This window comes from Hibiscus syriacus, unplaced genomic scaffold (assembly GCF_006381635.1).
Source record: "Hibiscus syriacus cultivar Baekdansim isolate YM2019G1 unplaced genomic scaffold, ASM638163v2 tig00113096_pilon, whole genome shotgun sequence".
Lineage (NCBI taxonomy): Eukaryota > Viridiplantae > Streptophyta > Magnoliopsida > Malvales > Malvaceae > Hibiscus > Hibiscus syriacus.
The window spans coordinates 1,316,021-1,341,782 of NW_024063440.1; the positions used below are offsets into that span (position 1 = coordinate 1,316,021).

The following is a 25,762-nucleotide window of genomic DNA, read 5'->3' on the forward strand; positions in this document are numbered from 1 at the left end:
CAAACCAGTTCCCATATCTGATTTCAACTCTACGGCAGAGGATATTCGATGTGGCAGAAAAATGTGTCTTTTAATCTTTGCCCTATCCCCGTTACATGACTATGGGCAAAGAGGGGCAGCTGTAGACACACTTTTTTTGACCGAAAGAACATATATATATATATATATATTATATTACATATATATATTATATCAGTATTATTATTTTAAACTAATACATTTACTTTTTTTTGTGTAACAGGCCTTTACAACACATAGGCCTTACAATGGCCCATCTTCAGCAGCCCAGAAGGCCCAGTACAGGTGGCCCAAGCCCCAAATCGGGTAGGGTTTCCAGAAACTCAAACATCTGATGGCCCAGCTGCCAAGCGCCTTGACCGTTGGATCTAGATGTGATCCAACGATCCACAATAGGAGTCAGCTAGGGTTCCATTTTTTTTCATGAAGAGCGTCGTATCCCTTGCCTCACGAGTCCACACCGATTCTCACGCAGCAACCCCGACGAATGTGGAACCTCTCCAACAAACGTGCAAACAACAAACACAATATTAGTGTTCTACGCGAGATTAAACTCTAAAAAGAGCCAATAGTTTGGCTATAAAATCATGGTAATCAGAACATAGTAGAGGATTATTTTTTTTTACACACTATTTTACACAAATTTTCACAATTTCACACACGGATACACAAATATTACGAGAGGGTACACAAGAAAACACAGGAAAACTAGCAAATCTCTTGTAAATTTTGAAAGAAAATAAATAAAAGGTATCGCTTTTACCTTTGTTTTCGATTCGGTTCCTTGCACTGCTTGCATGCCGTTATTTTTGAGTTTTGAACCACCAAGAAAACCATTCGGCCGAGGACGAAAGGGAGACCCTTCGTTTTTTTTTCAAAATTTTTTTTAGATCTACGCTTTTTCTAATCGATTTTTGAAAAACAATCTTTGTTTTTAGAAAGGAATTTCAAAAAGCTTTCGAGATTTCAAAAAAAAATATAAAAACACGAGTTTTGCCGCCGATGAACGACGGCCGGCGCCGTTCAACGGCGACGGCGAGGCGGCGTAGGGTGGCGTTTTCTGGGTTCATGAAGAACCATGGCCCTGTTCTTCATTTCTGAAAAACAGGCGAGAGCGTTTAAGGATAAAGGGAAGGAGGCTTTTGTTTAAGAATGATGGTTTAGCAAATTTTTGCTTAATCCTTAAGACATATAGCTGACCCGTTTTAGACAGTGGCCCAACCCGCTCATCCTTCGGATCCACGTGTTTCCATCCAAGAGAGGGTAAATCACCCTTTCAGTCCTCCGGAGAAACAATTTACTTGTTTTCGGCCCCAAATCGATATCAAGCCTGAATTATTCACAAATTGACCTTTAAATTTTGCTTTCTTTTCAATTTGGTCCTTTTGTTTTTACCTTTTTCTAGTTTAATTTTGTTTGTTTATTTATTTATTTTAAATGCTTAGTTTATATGTTATTATATATGTATATACATTTTTTATTTAGTTTTCTTATTATTACTACTATTCTCACTATTATTATTTTTCGTATATATATATATGCTTTTACTCTTTTTTTTGCATATTTTATTTATTTAATTATCTATTTTCTTTTTATTTTTATTCTCTATTTTTTATCTTCCTTTTATTTGTTTTACTTATTTATTTGCATTATCATCTTATTTTTATTTAGTTGTTTGCTAGGTATATGTTAGTGCTATTATTTTTCTTCATTTTATTTATTTTATGTGTTCTATTCATTTTTATATTCACTTTATTTTTTATTACTTTCCTTATTTCATTTATATTACTTCCTTTATTATTTATTTATTTCTTCTCTTCTAACACATTTCTCGATTTTTTTTAAAGGATATTTTCAAATCAATCAAGGGTAAGTAATTAGGATCGAAATTTACCTTTTAATTTAAATTTACAACTTTCTTAATTAAAGACAACTGGAAATTACGTAGTACCGAAAGGGCAGTTCAAGGGTGCTAACCCTTCCTTGACTGTAACCGACTCCCGAATCCGACACATATCTGGCACGATGCAGATCAGGTAAGAAATTAGGTATCCGATCAACCCATTTATTTTTAAATAAATGATCGGTGGCGACTCCAATCCACATTTATCACGTCGAAGCCCAATCTCGGGGCCCAACCGAAAGACGGTTGCGACATTTATGTATTTGATTATTAAGTAATATTTGTTAGTTATTTTATTATAGAGCATATAAAAGTCACACAGAGAAGTTAAATGTGTCAAAAACATGATCAAATGTACCTAGTTTTTCATCTCTAAAACAAATGAATTTAGCAAGTGCAACAAGTTGCATGATTTGCAGCATATACAAAATCCTTGACAAAGCTGAAGTTCAAGGAGTTGGGATGGTTGGTTTCCATTGTGTAGCACTTCTAACATCACCCGTCAATGCTGCTATCGTAGTCGTTCTCCGAGCTCGATTCTCCTTGATTTATGATGTTCATTATAGCCTTTGTGGCTTGGCCGACAGCATGAGAAGTTTTTCTGGCAGCCCCGGCAACAACAGGCTGTAAAGAGATGACAGGCAAACTAGCCCGTTCTTGAATCATCGCTGGACAAAGATGTCGTAAAAGAGTTATAATAAGTAAATGGGATATAGAAGAAATCGGTATCAAGCCTTCGATTTTGGGGTTGCAGGATAAAGGGGGAGGGGCAGTTCAAGAGCAACTTTTGAACTTACACATTGTCTGCTGGTGAGCAAGTGAACCGATCTGCCGAATTCCAGCTTTAGCAGCCTGCATGACTTTAGCCGATTTGTTGACACCATCTGCAATCTCTTGGCTATGTGCCAAAGTAGCAAACTGAAGCATTATACACAATACCATGAAATCTATGTGAAAATGAAAAAGAAATGAGAACCATCTTCCTAGATGGGATATAAGCTTCTCAACATGATTAAGGTCGCTGTCGATTTAAAAGTTATGTCTGAATTCCAACAAAATCAGAATTCGATTGTCACCTTAAATCAGTTAGTTCGAGTGTAAGATCACTGATCTCCATGCCTGAAAGCCTGATCGCAGCCATGGTGCCGGGAAGCTCCTCTCGTGCTGTATCTGCTAGCTTGGAAAGAGAAACCGCAGCTCTTCCAAATGCCTGCAAAACAAGCAAAACATAAAGAAATAAACATATAAAATGAAGACTACACCAAATCATTATATAGAGAAAAATTTCTGTTCAATAGTATCACCGACAAAAGCATTCCTTTCTTTGATTAAGGCCGACATAAACTTTCATTTTGACCACATAATGCTACAGAACTAAAAGTTTAAGACGGACTATATTAGCAATACATCACAGTCTGGTTGAACAAGCTTGAATTGTCCTGTGATTCTTGACAGTTCGAATCACAAGGCACGGATACGCTGTAAGAAAACTTACAGCGAGAGTTGGAACAGCTGCAATGACCATACTTGTAAACCCCACAGATGCCTGCATGCACACAAGTGATTGCTAAACAGAATCTCAACATCAAACATGTTGCTTGGTACTTAGTAACATAGGTTCAAGACACAATATAATGAACATTTCAAAATGGAAAATTTCAACACCAAACACTTGAATTGTTCCTGATATGCATTCAACAAAATTTATTTAATTCGCAATCATTAGCCCTGAGAAAATGCACCTGATGAAAACCATCCAACAACTAAGAAAAGCCACCAAAAATATGCTAAGCAAGCTAGAAACACCACTACAAAGAAGATGCTAAACCCATAGCTACAATCAATCATATAAAGCAAACATTTTCTCAATAATTCTTAAATATCTTACCATAAGCAATTCAATTCCACATAAAACGCTAGCACTATTATAAATAACAGAAAATCGATGCAATAAAAAGCTCCAAAAAAGGAATTCCAGAAAGAAGAACTACCCAAAGCACACAATAACCTCAAAAACCATACCGTACAAGCAATAAAAGCCAACAGATAGAAGGCCTGATCACTTAATCTCATCTTTTGAGTTGAAATGAAAGTTGGGAGAATTGGGTTCCCAACTCCCACATTGTAATTTTCATTAGATTCTTCTCCAAGATTGATTTTTGATGTTTGGGGGAATCCATTGGCCTTGAAACTTGTTATCTTCAAAGTTGAATTGGTAGAACGATTGGACGAGCAAAGTGGAATGAAACAAGGAGAAGGTTTTGCAGAAACGGGTGATTTCAACAAGAAAAATTGGTTCTTCGACTTTGAAGGGAAAGAAATGAATGGGACTAAAGTGTATGTTTTGGGGTTTGCGTTTAAAACGAGACTGAGTTTCATTTGAGGGAAATCTGGGAGATGAGAGTTTGAGTCAAAGGAATTAATGATGCTTTTGGAAGTGAAAAAAATGAGGAAACAAAGGGTGTCTCTGTATCTGAAACAACGGTCTAGATGGTGGCCGGTGTGTTTTACTCGACGTTTTTTCTCGCTTGCCCATTGCTCAATGGTGTTCAATGGGCTGGTCTGAACTGGTTCGAGTAGTATTCTATTTTAAGTTCACCTTTGACGATTAGTCCAGACCCAATGGGCTGGAGAGTTGACTTATCAAAGCAAAGTTAAGAAAATTTAAGTTGATTTTTTTTGAATTAATTACTGGTATCCGATCTATTAACCGGATAATCTAGATCGGGTACTGCAGAGGCAAGGACGATCCTCCCAACCCAGTTTCCTTCATTCACAAACGTCAGGATTCAAACCTTTGACATTGACATAGTGCCTCATCCAATAGACCAACTGGTTGTTGGTTTTTAAGTTGATTTTTAATGTTTTAATGTTTTAATGATGGATATATCTTAAATTTACACAATATATGGAGTAATCGTAAAGCAAAACCAGACTGTTGCCATTTCCACAAAACTTCAAAACTGCATATGTATGCACATTGTGGCATATCACTAGTTGATGCTTGCCATGATCAAACTATAACCATCGTTTTTCAACAAAATCCGGAAGCAACACAGCTAAGAGAAAGTGGCATGTAAGTGAAGATAGGAAGATCATCATCATGATTCTTTTATGTTAGAAAAGGCTCGCAGCCAAGAAGTGTTGCAATATCGTACCCAAGTTGTTTCGAAGCATGTCGAATATCACATTTGTTCCAACATCCTTCTCCTGAAAGAAAGTTTGAAAGTAATGTTACATAATCACATGTCTTCGCACAATATGTATTACAATTCCTTTCAACTTCAAGAAGTGCTAACCATCAGTCCTGAAACGCTTCCTTTCAACTTCATGAAAGCCTCCTCCGAGGCTTCACCGTATGCTGCTTTGAAATCAAATCTGTCAGCATGTTGTACCTTTAGTCTTATTGATGAGTTTTCATAAGCACTATCCATTGTGTGGCAAACACCAACAACATTGTATATATTCCCACTTGATACTTTTCCGAACGGCCATCTCAAGCCACCTTTCACATCAGGGTCTATGACTGTTGAATCAATCAGATTTCGAATGCTTTGCATCTCATCTTCCTGAGAGTAAACGAAACAAGCAATCTTGGTGAAAAACCTCCAAGATTTAATAGGTCGACTCCGAATCCAGGGTCCATTGCTCGCAGATTTAATAGGAACGTACAGTTAAGGGCTTCAAGGTCTAATGCTGATAGGAATGGAAAGATCATATATTCGAACTATGCAATCTCCAGATGGTTTGCTGTTGATTTGGATGTTGGAAACAGTGACACTTTTGCTGCTCATTTGAAACCAGTTTCAGTTGAATCAATCAAGAGAAAAACAGGCGAAAACCTGTAATCTTGGTGAAAAATTATTTAGATAAAGGTTGGTGGTACATCATTTCCTAAAATGATGTGGAAAGTTATAGTGGAAATGTGTTCTTAAACTATATTTTTGGTCCCCAGTTATCGTAGATGAAGCAAAAGGAAGCCCGTGGGCATCTATTGCAGAAATGTTCTGCCAAACCTGTTATCTTCCTTTGAAAAGGCGAGGGCTGAAATAGAGTGCGGAGATTCGAAAGATGTAAAGCTGGAAATGGTTGCTAGGTTTGGCAAAATACCTTTTCAGGGGTAAGCTTTGATTACGCTACTGCTTCATCGGAAGCAGATGATACCTATCTTAGCAATGGTTAGTGCTTATGAAAACTCATCATAAGCCTAAAGGTAAGAGTCAAGGTGGACACCAATATTGTAGAACAGGGTTGCTTTGATCTCCTTCAAGGACAATGGCTACTTAAAACACTGAAAAAGTATTTTGCCAAACCTAGCCACCATTGACAGCTTTACATCTCCGCATTCTATTTCAGCCCTCACCTTTTCAAAGGAAGATAACAGGTCTAGCAGAACGTTTTCTGCAGTAGACAACCACGGGATCCTTTTGCTTCATCTACGATAATTGCGGACAAAAAATGTAATTTAAGATCACTTTTCCACAATATAAGAAATAGCTTTCCACATTCTCTTAGGAAATGATGTACCGCCAACCTTTATCTATATTATTTTTCACCAAGATTAGAGGTTTATCACCTGTTATTCTCTCGATTCATTAAACTGAAACTGGTTTCAGATGAGCAGCAAAAGTGTCACTGTTTCCATCATCCAAACCAACAACAAACCATCTGGATATTGCATAGTTCAAATATAAGATCTTTCCACCCCTATCAGCATTGGACCTTGAAGCCCTTAAATGTACATCACTATTAAATCTGGGAATAAGGCACTCTGGAGTCGGAGTCGATCTGTCCGAATCCTTCGACTGCCTCTTGTGTGGAGGGATGTAAGCCATGTATGATGCTTAATTCAAACACCTACAGGAAACAACAATTGTTAAAGGAGTTTCATGACAGTGATAAATATACTTAAAAAACCTTAAACAACATGGGAAACAATGCTAGGTTTTCAACAAACCACAAATAATACAACAAAATAAAATAACAGAAATCTTAACTAAGATATATAGATTATGTTAAAATGATAACATTAAACATGACTGATACGTTAGTGAGACACAAAACTATATTTTTTAACAGCAAAATATGAAATACTCGAAAAAGAAAACAAAGTAAAGCCTTCAAGTACCCATAAAATAACTCAAAGAAAAACAATCTTCAATCTTTCGTTTATTACCCATCAAAGAAACATAATTTTATAATTCAGAAAACTAACAAATAGGTTTTGCAAGAAATAAAGAGAGAAAATACCAGAGAATTCAATGGCTTGATTGGGATAACGCCAAATTAGGGAAAGAAAAAGAATGGATTTTGATTCTTGAAGATCAAAGAGAGATGATTTTGATTCTGGTTGTAACAGAACAGACCGACTGGTGTTTTTATAGTTGGAACTTACTTTCAACTACTTAATTGCAAGAAGTTCCATTGACAGTTTGACATAGGAAGAAGTTCTTCTTCTTCTTCTTCTTCTTCCAAAAGCCATAGACAGAATTATAATGTATGCATGGATCTTAAAGTGGACAGCTGCTTGAACACGATCCGTCGACGTGCATGGGATTCCTTGCATTAATTCTTTCTAACCAACGTAAAAGTGTGTCGAGCGAAAAATTATTAGAAATATAGCTGGTTCATCACGTCATCTACGATCTCAACCAATAAAATTAATTCATCTCATTTTTAAAGGTGAATTTTCACCTCTTTCTTACATGTAAATTAAGAGTGAGTAGTTATTTAGAAGTTATTTTGAGATGAATCCAGGACGGAACTAGAATGAAATTATGGGAGGGGTCAAGTTACCTATCTTTTGAACTAACAAGGTTCTGAAAGGTAATTAAACCACAAAAAATTGAGGATTGAGGTTTAATTTCACAAATTTCAATTTTATCATGTCTTAAAAAGTAATTAAACAAAAAAAGTTAGAGACAATACTTAATTTCATTTAACTTTAAAACTGATAACGTCTTAAAAAATAATTAAACTAGAATATTTTAGGAGGATCAAGACCTAATTTTAATGGTTTCAAAAATTTTAAGAACTTAAAATACAATTAAACCATAAAAGTTGGGGTAGACCATGTCCCCTTCCGTCCCCACGTGGTTCTGCTACTGAGATGGATTGATTTTTATTGGTCAGGATCACAGATGACGTGGTGAGCCAGGTCCATATAATAATTTCTTGTGTTGATAAATCTCTTACCATTAAAAGTTACAAAGTGATCTCCTGGCTATAGGGTGTTGTTTTGTTGAGTCCTCCGACTATTAAAAGTTTTAAAATACTATTAATTTGTTCCAAAGTCATCATTTTTCGTTAAAAAATTGGCGACTGTCTAAGATGGGCGTTAACTTATTGATTGAGATATGATAAAATCTGATCCCAAAATTGTTTAAGCGATATTTTATGGATCGAATCTCAGTTATCAGGTTTACGTCCAACTCAGACGGGCATAAGTTTTTTAAAGAAAAATGATGATTTTGGAACATATGAATAGTCGGGTGATCATTTTATAACTTTTAATAGTCGATGACTCAACAAAATAATATTTTATAGTCAGTGGACTATTTTATAATTTCTAATAGTTAGGAGACTCATTTCTAATAGTTAGGAGACTCAGTAACCTCAAAAACCATATCGTACATATAACAACCCGAAAAAAACGAGAAAAAATATATTTATATTGGTTTAATTTGGTGAAATTTGGGGACTAAATTAAAAGTTTTCAAAACTTGTAGGTCATTTTAGAAGTTGAAGGAAAATCAGGGACCAAGCCCTGAATTCCTCCAAGAAGTGTCGGTAGGTTTGGTTATAAACGTGTTTTCTGATTGAAATCAGAAAACAAAAAAGCATATTCCTTAAACTTTCTTCCTTCCGCACCCCTACTTTCAAGCCTGATTCCGACGCCGTCCGACCTCTGATCGTAAAATTGAAACCACCATCGTGTTCATCTTCGACCCGTGAACAAAACCCAATAAACCAATTATAGCGAAACGCTGCCAAACGCTGTGAATTTTGAGTCAAAGTCTCGACGTTTTTTTAGCACCACCGCCGAGAAAATCTTAAATTCATCTCCGATCGTTAATCCGTTTTCGACACCTCCCGCACCATCGTGTTCCTTGTATCGTTCCGAGTCCGACAGTGTCATCGTTATCTCCATACGCGACGGCGCGTGAGGGAGGTAAAGCGGTCAAAGTTTCGGCCGAGTTGAAATCGAGCTCTCCACTGTTCAAAAATTTGAACCGAGCTTGGTAAGTGTATTGAAATTGCTTAAAAAATTTTTAGGAATTTTTTTCAGGAATTTTTGGAGACCAGAGAAGGCCTCACGCGCCGCCCCTGCAAGTGGGGGGGTTGCGAAATGATGGTGGGCGTTGTTTGACCGGCTTGACCGGTCCGAACCGGTCCGACCCGACCGTTGACCTGACCCTACCGTTGACTCGGGTGTTATTTTCGTAAATATTGTTAAAAGGGTGTTAGTTTCGTAAATATTTTAAAAAGGGTGTTAGTTTCGTAAATATTTTTAAAAGGTGTTAGTTTCGTAAATATTTTTAAAAAGGGTGTTAGTTTCGTAAATATTTTTAAAAGGGTGTTAGTTTTGTAATTAATTTCTGTTAGGGTGATAATTGTGTAAAATAGTTGACCGTTGACCGTCGTTGATCTCCTTTGACCAAAACTTTGACCGGCATTGACCGACCATTAAAAGACCTTTGACTTTTTTCGAGTATACCTATTCTAACATTTTTCGACGTCCCGAATCTGTTTCTGAAGTCCGTTTCTCCAAATTCAAACCCGAAGGCCTCCAAATCGTCAGTCAAAGTAGTTGACTTTGACTAAAAATTTGAATTTTCGAAAAGTCATATTTTATGTTTTTTGACGTCCTAATTCCGATTTTGCAATCCGTTTGGTCAAATTCAGACTCGAAAGCCTCCAAATTGATAGTCAAACCCGAAAAATGCATATGTATTTAAGAGTTTTAGCTTTGAATGATTAAGTAAGACTTGAGACTGATAAATTATTATTGTTTGAAGGTACAAGAGACTCTCCTGATCGCTTGACAGCTCGACCCAACTCCTCTAGATTAGTTAAACCTCTTGTGCCAGTATTCACTCGTATGACCCGTAAATCTTATGATTTCGTAGATTAATTATATACCCACTAGTAATATAGTGTTATTATGAATTAGGTTCGAAAACTATAGTAGAGCGTGGCGAGGCCAATACTCACTAGATCTACTGTTTGAACCTATTATCGAGGTGTGTTCCCTATTTATTATTGAACTGTTTTATTTGTTTTAACATGTGGTACACTGAATTCTATTTCTACTATTTTATTGATGCACCGATTTATTGTGATGGTTTATGGATTATGACTTCTATCTAATTTTTGGTTTGAACTGGTATTTGATTACCATGTTTATGGATTTATGGAATTTATGTCACAGTGAAATTCTATTTTTAAGATACGAATTTATAAAGTACAACTCTGATCAAGCTGGAAAATTTTACAGACTTAATGAATGGTTGCTGTTTTATGCTTTATTCTGTTTTGTTTGTGAGACTTAATGCTTTAAGGATGTAGGAGCTACGAGAGTAGCCTTTCCTTAGAAGCTGCTTAGGGTTCGAGAGAATGCCTTGACAAAATATCTTTAGTCTTTGAGAGAAGCTAGGGAGGAACTATACAAACAAGGGGTTCTAGATAGTAACTAGGCCTAATCCACCTTAGAGATAAGGATAGGATTTCATTCAACTAAATGGAGTTATGTATAAACGATAGGTTAGATGTTAATGCTGCCGCAAAAAGGTATTGCCGAGACATATCCTATTAACTGAACCAATAGGGTCACTGGAAAGGTTTACGCCAATCGGTTATGCCAGGGCATATTTAATCTGTCGAGTCCCTTACTAGAGATAGCATAGGGCATTTCAGTAGACTCTGTCGGGAAGGGTAAGCTTAGAAGAAACACCATTCAGAGACATAGACTTAGATTTTCGTTGTGACTCATTCCACTCATTTCCATTGCTGCTTGTCTTGTGAGAAAGCTTAAGTCCTACATATATTAAATATAGTATTTGCATTTTATTTTGCCTTGACATTTTCATCTGTTTTCATACATCACAATTTATATTGCCACTACATATCCATATGCTACCACACCATCATTATTCCTTTACCACCACATCCATTCCATTTTGCCACTGCATTCTTATTTGTACATACCGTAACTAACTTTACTTATGTAGCAAAGTAAAGTGCCTTGACAAACCAATTTGATTTCCCCAATTCCCTGTGGAGACGATACTTGACTTATCACTTTATTACTTGTTCGATTGTGTATACTTGCACACATATCCGCATCATATTTTAGTACTCACAAAGAGAGGACAGCTCTGCGGCCCTGAGATCATTCTCGGGTAGGCCCTACGGCCCTAAGATGTGTTCTTAGGTAGGCCCCTTAGCCCCGAAATCTATTTTGGGTAGGCTCTCAGGCCCTAAGATGTTCACTTAAGGTAACACTTTTATAAGATTTACTGCATTATGATTTTATGAGATTTACTGAACTATGATTTGTTTAGTGTACCTATCATGATTTTATGGTAATGTTGGGACACACTGAGCCTAGCTCACTTTTCGAAAATGTTTTCCCTTTCAGATATTATTGGTTAGATACCCTGATCGAGCACTTGGAGGATCAATATATATCTTGAAGTATATCGGATTATAATGTTTTTATCTTTCAAGTTGACTCTATTTTGGTAACATAGGCCTTATTTTAAAGTATTTGATTTTATAATGATTACTCTTTTGCTATTTATATTCGATTTATCATAATTTGGATTTTTAAGACATGTTTAAAATTAATTGGTTACTTTTTAATTTTATATTTATGAGTTGGGTTCTTATAGTATAATTTATTATAATTCATAAATGTCATTTATAATGTGATTTTACATTGATTGAATAACGGTTTCGGAAAATATCTTTAAGAATCATGAATGTGATCTACTAGACTTAGTCGAAACACATAGGCTGGGTCTAGAGGGTTACAATTAATTGGTATCAGAGCTTTTGGTTTTTAAATATCGGACTGTGTATGAGTCCAAATTGAAAATACGGTTTTGAAATATTTTACAAAACAAGTTACTAAGGCCATGTCACAAAGTTTTTACGATTTTAACTGTGTTTGAGACTCTAAGTACTTATCTAACCCTGACTTTTATCTTCTGTAGTAAACTTGAGATCCACCAAAATAAGTGATAGACGTGGACGTCGAACTAGCCGTGGATGAGGTCAAGTGGCTAGATTTGTGGACCCGATCGATGAGATTCGAGTAGATCCCCCACCTCCGATAGGTGATCCTGCTCCTACGAACCCGACAAATTTGCCTCCTACCGTTGGTATTGGCATGACTACACCGATCATAGGAGCGACCGATATTGAGCCTGATTCTACCAGAGTTACATTTTATGAGAATTTTGGTAGACAGTTTCTACAGTTGATTCAAGGAGTAGTCAGAGTTACTGGTGTTAGATCCGAGGTGCCTATTTCTCAGACTCTGATCGCTAATGGAGTCAGAACATTTGGAGGACAGATTGGTGGATTTCCTACTAAAGAGGAAGATTGGCTCCAGGATACTGAAAGACGTATGGATCAGTTGGGTTTGGACCCAACTAAGAGATATCTGGGTGCAGTAGCGATGTTATATGAAAATGCCCACACATGGTTGGAATCAGTGGTCAGTAGTGTTTCAACCGATCGTTTGACGTGGGATTTCTTTAAGGAGCACTTTAGGAGCCGTTTCTTGGCAGAGCGTTATTTAGTTCAGAGATGATAGCAGTTTCAGGACCTGGTTCAGGGTGACATGACTGTTTCAGAGTATGAGATAGAGTTCTTGAAATTACTAAAGTATAGAATCAGTCTAGTGCCTACCGAGAGAGATCGATGCCTTAAATTTGCCCTCAGACTCAGATACGAGCTACTTATGTAGGTTGTTACCCACCAAGATGAGATTTTTGATGTGTTGGTGGGCAGAGCCAAGGATGCTGAGGAGATGGAGGCTTTAACTTATGGTAGAGAGCGTGTTGATCAGGAGCGATCTAAGAAATCTTTTAGCCCTACTGAATCATTTGCACAGTCCGGTAAGAGGACTCGTACTTTGCCCCGTCAGAGGAGCAATACACACTTCAGGCCTGTAGTATCTTCACCTTTAGCTATTAGTAAAGGTGGTTCTTCGGTTCCGTTTCAAGTGCCTCCTTGTGACTTTTGTGGTAAACGACATACAAGAGAGTGTTATAGGAAGACCAAATCATGTTTTCATTGTGGATCTAGTGGTCATTTTCAGAGGGATTATCCTCAGCTAGCTTTGTTTGAGCCGACCGCTACCCAGACTCCTATACATTCTCAGACTATAATAGAAACCCCAATTAGAGATCATTGTCAAGAAAAGGCTCGAGGATCAACGTCCAGGACAGACAGTAGAGCCCAACCTCAGCAGAATAGAGGGCTAACAATTTTTGAGGCTAGACAGGTAGCTTTGGTTTACGCCACTAGACGTCGGGATGACAGAGATGAGCCTGAGGTTATTGTAGGTACATTTACTATTTATTCTATCCCATATTTTGCATTACTGGACAATGACTCCACCCACTCCTATGTACCGCGTTCAGTATCTAGAAACCTTCAGATTCTGATTGAGGACACTGATAATATTGTTACGGTTACGAGTCCAGTAGGACTGGCAGTATTAGTGAATAAAGTATTTCGGCGTTGTCCTCTAGAGGTTTAGAGAGAAATTTTTCTCGCTGATCTTATGGAGCTTCCTTTAGAGGAGTTCGATCTAATTCTTGGGATGGATTGGTTGAATAAACACAAGGTAAATATGGATTGCGAATACAAGAGAGCTACTCTGAAGACTTCAGATGGTCGGACTGTTGTGTTAATTGGTGAACGACGTGGCTATCTCTCCAATATAGTTTCAACTATGGAAATTGATTGTATGATCAGAAAGGGATATGAGACTTTCATTGTCTGTATTTTGAACACTAAAGGTTCTTTGTCCACGATCGAGGAGATTCGTACAGTTAGTGAGTTTCCTGATGTCTTTCTGGAAGAGTTGCCTGGGTTACCTCCTGATAGAGAGGTAGAGTTCGAGATTGAGACTTATCCAGGATCTGCACCTATTTCTATGACACCTTATCGCATGGCTCCAAAGGAACTTAAGGAGTTGAAGGTCTAATTGCAAGATTTATTCGATCAAGGATTTATTCGGCATAGTAACTTACCTTGGTGAGCTCCAGTTCTGTTCGTGAAAAAGAATGATGGATCGTTAAGGCTATGTATTGACTATCGGAAGTTGAACAAGATGACGATCAAGAATAAGTACCCACTACCGAGGATTGACGACTTATTTGATCATTTGTGAGGAGCTACTATATTCTCTAAGATTGATCTTCATTCGGGGTATTATCAATTGAAAGTTAAAGGGTCCGATGTTGCAAAAATGGTCATTCGCACTAGATATGGTCATTATGAATTCTTAGTAATGCCTTTTGGTTTGACGAATGCTCCTGCAACTTTCATGGATTTGATGAATCGTGTGTTCCGACCATATTTGGATTAATTTATGGTTGTCTTCATTGATGATATTATGATATATTCTCGTACTGAGGCAGAGCATGACGAAGTATTTGAAGATCGTTCTGCGGACCTTGAGAGAGCATCGTCTATACGCCAAACTAAGCAAGTATGAGTTTTAGCTTCAAGAAGTGTCATTTTTGGGGCATATTATTTCTGCGCGAGGTATTCAGGTCGATCCAAACAAGATCGAGGCTATTCTAAATTGGAAACGACCCAAGAACGTCTTTGAGATCTGTAGTTTCTTGGGCTTAGCTGGATATTATCAACATTTTGTCAAGGGTTTTTCAATCATTGCTGCTCCTTTGACAAAGCTATTAAGAAAGAACGTATCGTTTGACTAGGGCGAGACACGACATGAGAGCTTTGAGAAATTAAAGGTAGTTTTGACTCAAGCTCCAGTGTTGATTCAACCAGAGTCCGGGAAGGATTTTACAGTGTATAGTGATGCTTCACATTCAGGACTTGGTTTTTTTCTAATACAGGAGGGTAAGGTAGTGGCTTATGCGTCCCGTCAACTACGACTGCATGAGTGTAATTATCCAACTCATGATTTGGAGTTAGCAGCAGTGATATTTTCATTGAAGATCTGAAGGCATTGTCTTTATGGAGAGAAGTGTTATATTTTTACGGATCGTAAGAGCTTAAAGTATCTAACCTAGAATGAGCTTAATTTGAGACAGCATCGTTGATTAGAGCTTTTAAAGGATTATGATTGCGTGATTGATTATCACCCTGGTAAAGCTAATATTGTAGCAGATGCTTTGAGTCGAAAGGAGATAACGGAGTTAAGGTCTTTAATGGCCAGAATGAATTTATATGATGATGGAACTTTGTTTGCGGAATTGCAAGTTAAGCTAACCTTGGTTGATGAAATCAAAGCTAATCAGCCCTTTGATAGCTCCTTGCTTACCATCTTTGAGCAAGTAGAGCAGGAGACAAGCTCAGATTACGCCCTTTATCAGGATGAAGTTTTATGCTACAAAGGTCGCTATTGTGTGTCTGATGAAACTGAGTTGAGACAGACTATTCTTAATGAGGCTCACAGTAGTCCATATGTTATGCACCACGGTGGAGATAAGATGTATCGAAATTTAAGAGAGAGGTATCATTGGGTCGGTATGAAGAATGATATTTTAGATTTTGTGGATAGGTTTTTGACTTGTCAACAGGTTAAGGTAGAACATCAACATCTGTCAGGTTTGTTACAGCCTATCAAGATTCCTAAATGGAAATGAGAGCGTATTATTATGGATTTTGTTACTGGCTTACCTATGACTCCTTCGAAAAAGGATTCAGTTTGGGTGATTGTTGACAGACTTACAAAGTCATCTCACTTCATTCCTGTACGGGTAAATTATACTTTGGACAAGCTGGCGAGATTGTATATTTCAGAGATTGTCAGATTGCATGGTGTTCCATTGTCTATTATTTCTGATCGAGATCTGAGATTTACTTCGAGATTTTAGAAGGCTCTACATACGGCTTTGGGAACAAGATTGGATTATAGTATATCTTTCCACCCACAAACTGATGGTCAATCTGAGAGAGTGATTCAGATTTTGGAGGATATATTGTAGGGCTGCGTAATTGATTTTTGTGGTAGCTAGGAGAACTTTTTGTCTTTGGCTAAATTTGCTTATAATAACAATTACCAGACCAGCATTCTTATGGTACCCTACGAAGCACTCTATGGCGTAGATGTCGCACTCCGATTTGTTGGATTGAGTTACGTGATCAGAAGACTTTGGGACCTGAGTTAGTACGCGAGACAGAGGACACAGTCAGATTGATTCGTGACCGTCTGAAAGAGGCATTTGATAGACAGAAGTCTTATGCAGATCAAAGAAAGAAAGATATTCAGTTTGAGGTTGGAGATCAGGTCTTTTTAAAGGTATCCCCGTGGAAGAAAGTACTGAGATTTGGGCGTAAGGGTAAATTGAGTCCAAGATTTATTGGACCATTTTATATCTTGAAGAGAGTAGGACCTGTTGCATATCAGCTTGAGTTGCATCCCCAGCTCAGTCCTATTCATGATGTCTTTCATGTATCAATGTTGAGGCGATACCGTCCGGATCTAGGTCACATTATTCAGGTTGAGGAGGTAGAGCTGAGACCTGATTTGTTATATGAGGAGGAGCCCATTCAGATCTTAGAAAGAGATGAGTGAGTTCTTCAGAATAGGCGCATCCCAATGGTAAAACTTCAATAGAGTAACCGAGGCCCCTCTGAAGCTACTTGGGAGACATTGGAGTCAATGGAGGCTCAGTTTCCTCACCTATTCTCATAAGGTAAATTTCGAGGATGAAATTTCTTATAAAGGGAGAGAATTGTAACAACCTGAAAAAAAAAGAAAAAAATATTTATATCAGTTTAATTTGGTGAAATTTAGGGACTAAATTAAAAGTTTCAAAACTTGTAGGTCATTTTAGAAGTTGAAGGAAATTTAGGGACCAAGCCCTAAATTCCTCCAAGAAGTGTCGACAGGTTTGGTTATAAACGTGTTTTCTAATTGAAATAAGAAAACATAAAAGCATATTCCTTAAACTTTCTTCCTCCCGTACCCCTACTTTCAAGCCCGATTCTGAAACCGTCCGACCTCCGATCGTCAAATTGAACCACCATCGTGTTCATCTTCGACCCGTGAACAAAACCCAGTAAACCAATTATAGTGAAACGCTGCCAAACGTCGTGAATTTCAAGTCAAAGTCTCAACGTTTTTTTAGCACCATCACCGATAAAATCTTAAATTCATCTCCGATCATTGATCCGTTTTCGACACCTCCCACACCATCGTGTTCCTTGTGTCGTTCTGAGTCCGACATTGTCCTCTTTGTCTCCGTAGGCGGCGACGCGTGACCGATATGGATAACCCGATCCGATTTAGAGTGTCATATTAGGGCCACCGGAGCGACCCACTGTAAAAATAATGGAAATTTTAATTTTTTTTATCATAACATGATGTAAACTCATAAAACCATTTATCAATATTCAGAAATAAAATAGATTTTCATACTCGTATTTAAAACAAAATACAATTACATGCCCCCTAATCACATATATCGTACTCTGCAAACAGCACAGGAAGAACTCCCTTACTGAATTCGATATCTGCACTGGTACAATTCTTTTAACCTGCAATGGTGAGTAATAGAGTGAGCTTTGAAAAGCTCAGTAATACAAAACTACCAGATGATACTGAAGAACGTGCAGATATAGGGAAACATATATTTCTTTATTGGTTCAGATATCTACTGATTTCTTTGGCTGAGCTGAGGTCCTATTGATATTTCAGGCATTAACAGATAGTATTCAGTTTTGATGGAAAATATTTGGGATGTTTAGGTTAAAGAGATTAGAATAGGTTTTCTAGTGTGTTCCCTTAAAACCAGTAAAAAGATACAAATCTTTTAAAACATATATATATATATATACACCCCCATCCGTCACGTATAAAATGTGTAGGTTCCCCAGAACCATATAATCCCGTCACGTCCAGTAAGGCCTTGAGCACACAGTCGAGGAACCGGTAAGTAAGGCACTGAGTAAAAAGCTGAGGAGCCGCCATGTATTCTTCCTCCAACAATACCCCCCAAATAAAACATATCCAGTCCGTAAACGGATATATAAAAAATCAAAACATAATTCATGTCAAGTATCATATCAAAATCCAGGTCAAGTATCAGATCAGAATCCAAGTCAAGTATCAGATCAGAATCCATGTCAGATATCAGATCAGAATCCATGTCAAGTATCAAATCAGAATTCAAATCTGAATACTTCCAAAATTTATCAGCGAGCCAAACTTGAGAAGACGAACATGCATTCAAGTAATATCTATTTCATTTAGTTATTGACATAACTTTAGGGTTGATCTGCTCACTTAAATTATGTTTCATTACTTTTAAAGGTAGTCCAACACCTATGCTTATTTGGATTCCTTAATTAATCCAAGACATTTACTTAGTCTAGGCCATAAGGTTATTTTGGTAATTTTGGAGTTCAATTTTATTCCATTCATTTCAAAGCTCGAGGATATCCAATCATTCCTGAGCTTGGTGATATTCTTGGGTTATTTCCATTATAGGGGTATTCTGGTCATTCTACAGATCCGATGTATTTCAATCATTTACTTCCATCATGTCTTATTATTTAATTCCAATTTATCATCTATTTCAGTCCCTTCGAATAATTCTGATAAAAGAGAACCCCGATAAATTGTTCTTCAGGTATTTACTCGTAACTCGGATATTTTCGGGTCAAGTGCCTTCTCAGATTTTTACCAACGGAATTTCAAGAGTTTTTTTGTACTAAGTCAGTATCTTAACAATCAAATTCGTACTTAATCGAGTTAAGTACAAATTCTCAAAGTACTTTCTCATTCAGGGTCAACTCGGGCTATTTTACCTCTCAAGGGCATTTTCATAATTTTTAACCAGATAATTTCGATATTAGCTCTTAACAAAAATAATTATAATTTAAAGATCATATGGCCAATTGCTTTCCCGAACATTCTCTGATCTTGAAATTATTCCTTAACAAATTTCTAGCATATTGCGCAAACCCTTGTTGGCGTTAAATACCAGTTATCCAAATTTTTTAAACAAAACTATTATTTCTTATGCACATCTGTAATTATATCGGATCAATATGTCTTTTCAGAGTTACTAACCAACTTCCAAGGACAATTCTTGTCATCCTACAACATAAGAGTATTTTCGAAATTTTACCCTACCGGAGTATTCTAATAATTTCTCATCCAAGTACTTTTAACATTTAACCTTTGATGATATAAAATATAAGTTACAAATCCATGACTGATTTCTTTATCACTAATCACAAACTTGTAATTTAATTCTAACAATCCCTCAATCTCTTATAATAGTCACTCGATCGTATTCAGTTACCGAATTTCTACCACATTTATATCGAGTGTATATATTAATCAACTCCACAAAAGTGACCAACATTATCTTATTCATACATTTACCAATATCAACATGTTCCATAAAGCATAAAGAGGTAGTAAAGTATTACCTCTATTTATGTGCAATACTGATCGACCATATAAATTCCATTCGAACGCCCTCGATCTTGAAATAATCTTCCAATAATTCCTCAGATACATATCAATATAAATTATATAAAAAACGGAGCTTAATTGCGATAAACGAATCGAATCGGGTTATAAATCAGTCAAAAATAACTTACCGGGTTCGAGTTTGGTGAAACAGACCCCAAAAACAGATTCAGAACATCGAAAACATAAAATATGACTTTTTGAAAATTTGGAATTTGCGGTCAAAGTCAACAGGTTTGACTGGCAATTTTGAGACTTTCGGGTTCGAATTTTGAAAAACGGACTGTGGAATCGGATTTGGAACGTCGAAAAACGTCAGGATAGGTATACTTGGTCAAAGTCAAAGGTTGTTTAATGTCCGGTCAACGCTGGTCAACGGTCAACGCATGTCAACAGCCAACATTCGACCATTTTACACAAATATCACCCTAACAGAAATTAATTACAAAATTAGCTATATTCTACAAATATTTACGAAACTAACACCCGAATTTTACACAAATAGCACCCAAATAGAAATTAATTACAAAATTAACACCCAGATGATGCCCACTCTCGGGGTGGCGGGTGTGGAGCACGAACAGTGCTACGGTGTCGGGAAATTTCTGGAAAATTTCCTAAAAATTATTTTAAGCGATTTTGAGGCACTTACAAAGCTCGGTTCATAATTTTGAATAGTGGAGAGCTCGATTCCAAAATGTCGGAAACTTTGACGGTCTCAACCCTCCACGCGCCAACGACGATGGAGAAATGGAGAACACTGCTGGACTCGGAACGATGCAAGGAACACGATGGTACGGGAGGAGTCGAAAATGGATTATCAGATCGTCGTGAATCGACGAAAAACCAACTAAAATCGAGTTATTACCGACGATATTTCCGGCGAACGACGACGATTCACAACGAAAGGTTTGAGGGGTTTTGTTTCTCGGTCGATAACGAACACGATGGTGGTTTCAGTTTGTCGATCGGAGGTTGGAAGGCGAGTAGATCGGAGTTGAAAGGAAGGTTGTTAGAGAAGGGAAAACTGGAAAATATGAGAACCTGCGCACGAGGGGAAAGTTATATTTCATCATATATAAAAAATGGTTAAATCATGGGTTTAGTTACTGAACTTCCTGCACTTCTTAAAATGGTTTGTCAACTTTACGATTTTACAATTTAATCCCCAATTTCTTCCAAAAATACCTATTAAATTCACCACTTTATAATTTCTTAAATTTAGCCCCTAAATTAGGGTATTACAGGTGAAGCGGTCAAAGTTTCGGCCGAGTTGAAATCGAGCTCTCCACCGTTCAAAAATTTGAACCGAACTTGGTAAGTGTATAGAAATTGCTTAAAAGAATTTTAGGAATTTTTTCAGGAATTTTTGGAGATCGGATGAGGCCTCACGCGCCCCCACGAGTCGCCCCTGCGCGTGGGGGAGTTGCGAAATGAAGGTGGACATTGTTTGACTGGCTTGACCGGTCTAAACTAGTCTGACCGATCTGAACCAGTCTGACCCGACCCCCCAACCCGACAGTTGACCTGACCCGACCCGACCGTTAACTCGACCCGACCGTTTACCGTTGACTCGACCCGACCGTTTACCATTGACTCGGGTGTTATTTTCGTAAATATTGTTAAAAGGATGTTAGTTTCGTAAATATTTTTAAAAAAGGTGTTAGTTTCGTAAATATTTTTAAAAAAGGTGTTAGTTTTGTAATTAATTTATATTAGGGTGATAATTGTGTAAAACAGTTGACTGTTTATCGTCGTTGATCTCCTTTGACCAGAACTTTGTCCGGAGTTGACCGGCCATTAAACGACCTTTGATTTTTTTCGAGTATACTTATCTTGACATTTTTCAATGTCCCGAATCCGTTTCTGAAGTCCGTTTCTCCAAATTCAAACCCGAAGGCCTCCAAATCGTCTGTCAAAGCAGTTGACTTTGACAAAAAATTTGAATTTTCGAAAGTCATATTTTATGTTTTTCGACGTCCTAATTCCGATTCCGCAATCCGTTTGATCAAATTTATACTCGAAAGCCTCCAAATTGATAGTCAAATCCGAAAAATGCATATGTACATGAGAGTTTTAGCTTTGAATGATTAAGTAAGGCTTGAGACTGATAAATTATTATTGTTTGAAGGTACAAAAGACTCTCGTGATCACTCGACAGCTCGACCCAGCTCCTCTAGATCAGTTAAACCGCGTGTGCCAGTATTCACTCGTATTACCTATAAATCTTATGATTTCATAGATTAATTATGTTACCCACTAGTAATATAGTGTTATTATGAATTACTTTCGAAAAATATAGCAGAGCGTGGCGAGGTCAGTACTCACTAGATCTACTGTTTGAACCTATTATCGAGGTGTGTTCTCTATTTATTATTGAACTGTTTTATTTGTTTTAACATGTGGTACACTGAATTCTATGGCTACTATTTTATTGATGCACCGATTTATTGTGATGGTTTATGGATTATGACTGCTATCAGATTTTTGGTTTGAACTGGTATTTGATTACCATGTTTTTGGATTTATAGAATTTATGTCACGGTGGAATTGTATTTTTGAGATACAAATTTATAAAGTACAACTCTGATCAAGCTGGAAAATTTTACGGACCTAATGTGACTCTTAGGTAGGCTCTGCGGCCCTGAGATCATTCTCGGGTAGGCCATGTAGCCTTAAGATGTGTTCTTAGGTAGGCCCCTTGGCCCCGAAATCTATCTTGGGTAGGCTCTCATACCCTAAGATGTTCCCTTAGGGTAACTCTTTTATAAGATTTACTGCAGTATGATTTTATGAGATTTACTGGACTATGATATGTTTAGTGTACCTATCATGATTTTATGGTAATGTTGGGACACACTGAGCCTACCTCACTTTTCGAAAATGTTTTCCCTTTTAGATACTGTTGGTTAGATACCCTGATCGAGCACTTGGAGGATCAACATATCTCTTGAAGTATATCGGATTGTAATGTTTTTATCTTTCAAGTTGACTCTATTTTGGTAACATGGGCCTTATTTTAAAGTATTGGATTTTATAATGACTACTCTTTTGCTATTTATATTCGGTTTATCGTAATTGGATTTTTAAGACATGTTTAAAATTAATTTGTTACTTTTTAATTTTATATTTATGAATTGGGTTCTTATAGTATAATTTATTATAATTCATAAATGTCATTTATAATGTGATTTTACATTGATTGAATAACGGTTTCGGAAAATGTCTTTAAGAATCATGAATGTGATCAACTAGATTTAGTCGAAACGCATAGGCCGAGTCTAGAGGGTTACCGTACAAGCAATAAAGGCCAACATGTGGAAGGCTTGGTCCCTCAAGTTCATCTTTTGAGTGAAAATAAAAGTTGGGAGAATTGGGTTCCCAACTCCCCCATTGTATTTTTCATTAGATTCTTCTCCAATATTTACTTTTGATGTCTGGGGGAATCCATTGGCCTTGAAAGTTGTAATCTTCAAAGTTGAATTGATTTTTAATGTTTCAATGATGGATATATCTTAAATTTACACAATATATGGAGTAATTGTAAGGGTCGCAATAAGGAAGAAAGCAAAAGCAGAGTATTGCCATTTCCACAAAACTACATATGTATGCACATTGTGGCATATTACCAATTGATGCTTGCCATGATCAAACTATAACCATCGTTTTTCAACAAAATCCGGAAACAACACAGCTAAGAGAGGACGATCATCATCATGATTCTTCTATGTTAGAAAAGGCTCGCAGCGCAAGAAGTGTTGCCATATCAAACTTAAGTTGTCTTCAAGCAAGTCCAAGATCCCTTTTGTTTCAACATCCTGCTCCCGGAAAAAAAAATCGAATGTGATTTTACATAATCATATCTGTTTTCGCGCAATATGTGTACAAGTTCCATGAGAAAATTACTGGTCGTTTAACAAAATTGGGAAAATGGAAAGTGCTGCTTACCATCAGTCCTGAAACAATTCCTTTCAACTTCAAGAAAACCTCCTTTGAAGCTTCACCGTATGTAGTTCTGAAATCAATTCGGTCAGCATGACGTACCTTGAGTCTTATGGACGAGTTTTCATAAGCACTAGACATTGTGTGCCAAACACCAACAACATTGTATCTATTCCCACTTGATGCTTTTCCGAATGGCCATCTCAACCCACCTTTCTCATCTGGGTCTAGGACTGCTGAATCAATCAGATTTTGAATGCTTTGCATCTCATCTTCCTAAGAGTAAACGAAATAAGTCAGACGATTAAACTAACTAACGTCACTGGAGACCAATAGGATCCAAACTTACAGTCATAGAAGATAAGATTCTCTTGTGGGTCAGCATCAACCTCAAATCGAGATTCATATCCAACATGATATCTATACCATGTCACGCACTGACTTAGTTCTATCTACACACAAAAACAAGATTCTGTTTCATGGTAAAAGGAGAGAAAAGTGGGGAGATTCAAATTAGCAATATGTTGATCCATTCCATAATTACAGATAAATTCGAGACAGAATAAGGAAAGTCAACATATTGGGTGCATATCTTGTCCTATGGTAATAGAAGACTTGCCTTGTGTAGTTGGAGTTTTTTATCATCTTTTACTCTACATTTGCACGAAAGGGTTGAAGCTGGTTGTGTGCTATCAGACAACTACACATAAACAGATTGAAATCATTCAATTGCTAAAATAATCAATCATATCACAATAGAAAGTAGAGTTAAGTGGGAAAGATACCTTCACGTGATATACATCTTTCATATCTGCAAATCAACTTTAATCTTCGAGGAAACTTCAGCTATAATGTTTTCCAAGTATGAAGAAGGAACACTTGTGTAAACGATTTTTCAATTCCCTCAACGTCGTCTCACTAACACAATCTTTACTGACACTTTCAAGGCTCAAGAAGGACTCCTGCACCAATATTGTAAAGCAGGGTTACTTTGATCTCCTTCAAGCAAAATAGCCCTAAAAACCCAACCATAAAACTAAAGGTAAGAGTCAAGGTAAGATAATGAACCTTATCTTTCCTTGAGTTTTATGGATGGGCTTTCATAAGCAGTAGCCATTGCTAATATATGGATCGTCTACTTTCAATGAAGCAATAGCAAAGTAATCAATGCTTACCCCTGAAAAAGTATTTTGCCAAACCTAGCAACCATTTCCAGCTTTAGATCTTTCGAAACTCCACACTCTATTTCAGCCCTCGCCTTTTCAAAGGAAGATAGCAGGTCTGGCAGAACATTTTCTGCGATAGATGTCCACGGGCTCCCTTTTGCTTCATCTACGATAATTGGGGACACCTTTCACATTATTTTAGGAATGATGTACCACCAACCTTTATCTAAATTATTTTTCACCAAGATTAGAGGTTTCTCGCATGTTTTCTCTCGATAGATTCAACTGAAACTGGCTTCAGATGAGCAGCAAAAGTGTCAATGTTTCCATCATCCAAACCAACAACAAACCATCTGGATTGCATAGTTCGAGTATATGATCTTTCCTCCCCTATCAGCGTAGGCTTTGAAGCTCTTAACTGTACATTCCTATTAAATTTGGGAGCAAGGGACTCTGGAGTCGGTGTCCACCTATTCGAATCCTTCAAATGCCGCTTGAATCGAGGGATGTAAGCCATGTGTGATGCTCAATTCCAACACCTACAGGAAACAAATTGTTAAAGGAGTTTCATGGCAATAGTAATATACTTACAAAAACCTTAAACAACATGGAAAACAAAGCCCAGTTTTCAACAAAACATAAATAATGCAACAAAATCTAATAACAGAAATCTTAACTAAGATACATAGATTATGTTAAGATAATAACATTAAACATGATAGATACATTAGTGAGACACAAAACTCATCTTTTTAGCAGCAAAATATGAAATGCTCGAAAAACAAAAACAAAGTAAAGCCTTTAGTACCCATAAAATAATTCAAAGAAAACAATCTTCAATCTTTTTTCAAGTACCCTTCAAAGAAGCATAATCTTAGAATTCAGAAAACTAACAAATAGGTTTTGCAAGGAATTTACCAGAGAAATTACAAGAATTCATGGCTTTGGATTCTTGGGTTAACGCCAAATTAGGGAAAGAAAAAGAAAGGATTTTGATTCTTGAAGATCAAAGAGAGATGGTTTGCAGTTTGA

General features: G+C 37.0%; 3 protein-coding genes across 5 annotated transcripts; all 3 read right to left on the reverse strand.

Moving 5' to 3' along the window:
• Nucleotides 1-2,271: 2,271 nt before the first annotated feature.
• LOC120185264 lies at nt 2,272-22,930 on the reverse strand. Of its 2 annotated transcripts, none has more exons than XM_039189531.1 (5): nt 22,916-22,930; nt 3,417-3,467; nt 2,998-3,131; nt 2,719-2,819; nt 2,272-2,589 (listed from the first exon to the last, which is right to left on the reverse strand). In XM_039189531.1, exons 2-5 carry the CDS (start codon nt 3,444-3,446, stop codon nt 2,417-2,419), a joined length of 438 nt encoding a protein of 145 aa, XP_039045462.1. In that variant the 5' UTR covers nt 3,447-3,467; nt 22,916-22,930; the 3' UTR covers nt 2,272-2,416. The 2 variants fall into 2 exon arrangements, with proteins under 2 accessions (XP_039045462.1, XP_039045461.1); XM_039189530.1 differs by lacking the exon at nt 22,916-22,930 and adding an exon at nt 3,944-4,452 and having other exon boundaries at nt 2,274-2,589.
• Nucleotides 4,970-23,969, reverse strand: LOC120185265. Of its 2 annotated transcripts, none has more exons than XM_039189533.1 (4): nt 23,914-23,969; nt 23,571-23,840; nt 23,341-23,440; nt 4,970-5,018 (listed from the first exon to the last, which is right to left on the reverse strand). In XM_039189533.1, the coding sequence occupies exons 1-3, from the start codon at nt 23,947-23,949 to the stop codon at nt 23,348-23,350; spliced, it is 399 nt and encodes a 132-aa protein (XP_039045464.1). In that variant the 5' UTR covers nt 23,950-23,969; the 3' UTR covers nt 4,970-5,018; nt 23,341-23,347. The 2 variants fall into 2 exon arrangements, with proteins under 2 accessions (XP_039045464.1, XP_039045463.1); XM_039189532.1 differs by having other exon boundaries at nt 23,341-23,443.
• On the reverse strand, nt 5,039-25,452 carry LOC120185288. The gene is made up of 6 exons (XM_039189551.1): nt 25,337-25,452; nt 6,523-6,840; nt 6,449-6,461; nt 6,243-6,322; nt 5,221-5,490; nt 5,039-5,131 (listed from the first exon to the last, which is right to left on the reverse strand). The coding sequence occupies exons 2-6, from the start codon at nt 6,754-6,756 to the stop codon at nt 5,039-5,041; spliced, it is 690 nt and encodes a 229-aa protein (XP_039045482.1). The 5' UTR covers nt 6,757-6,840; nt 25,337-25,452.
• Between the last annotated feature and the right edge of the window lie 310 nt (nt 25,453-25,762).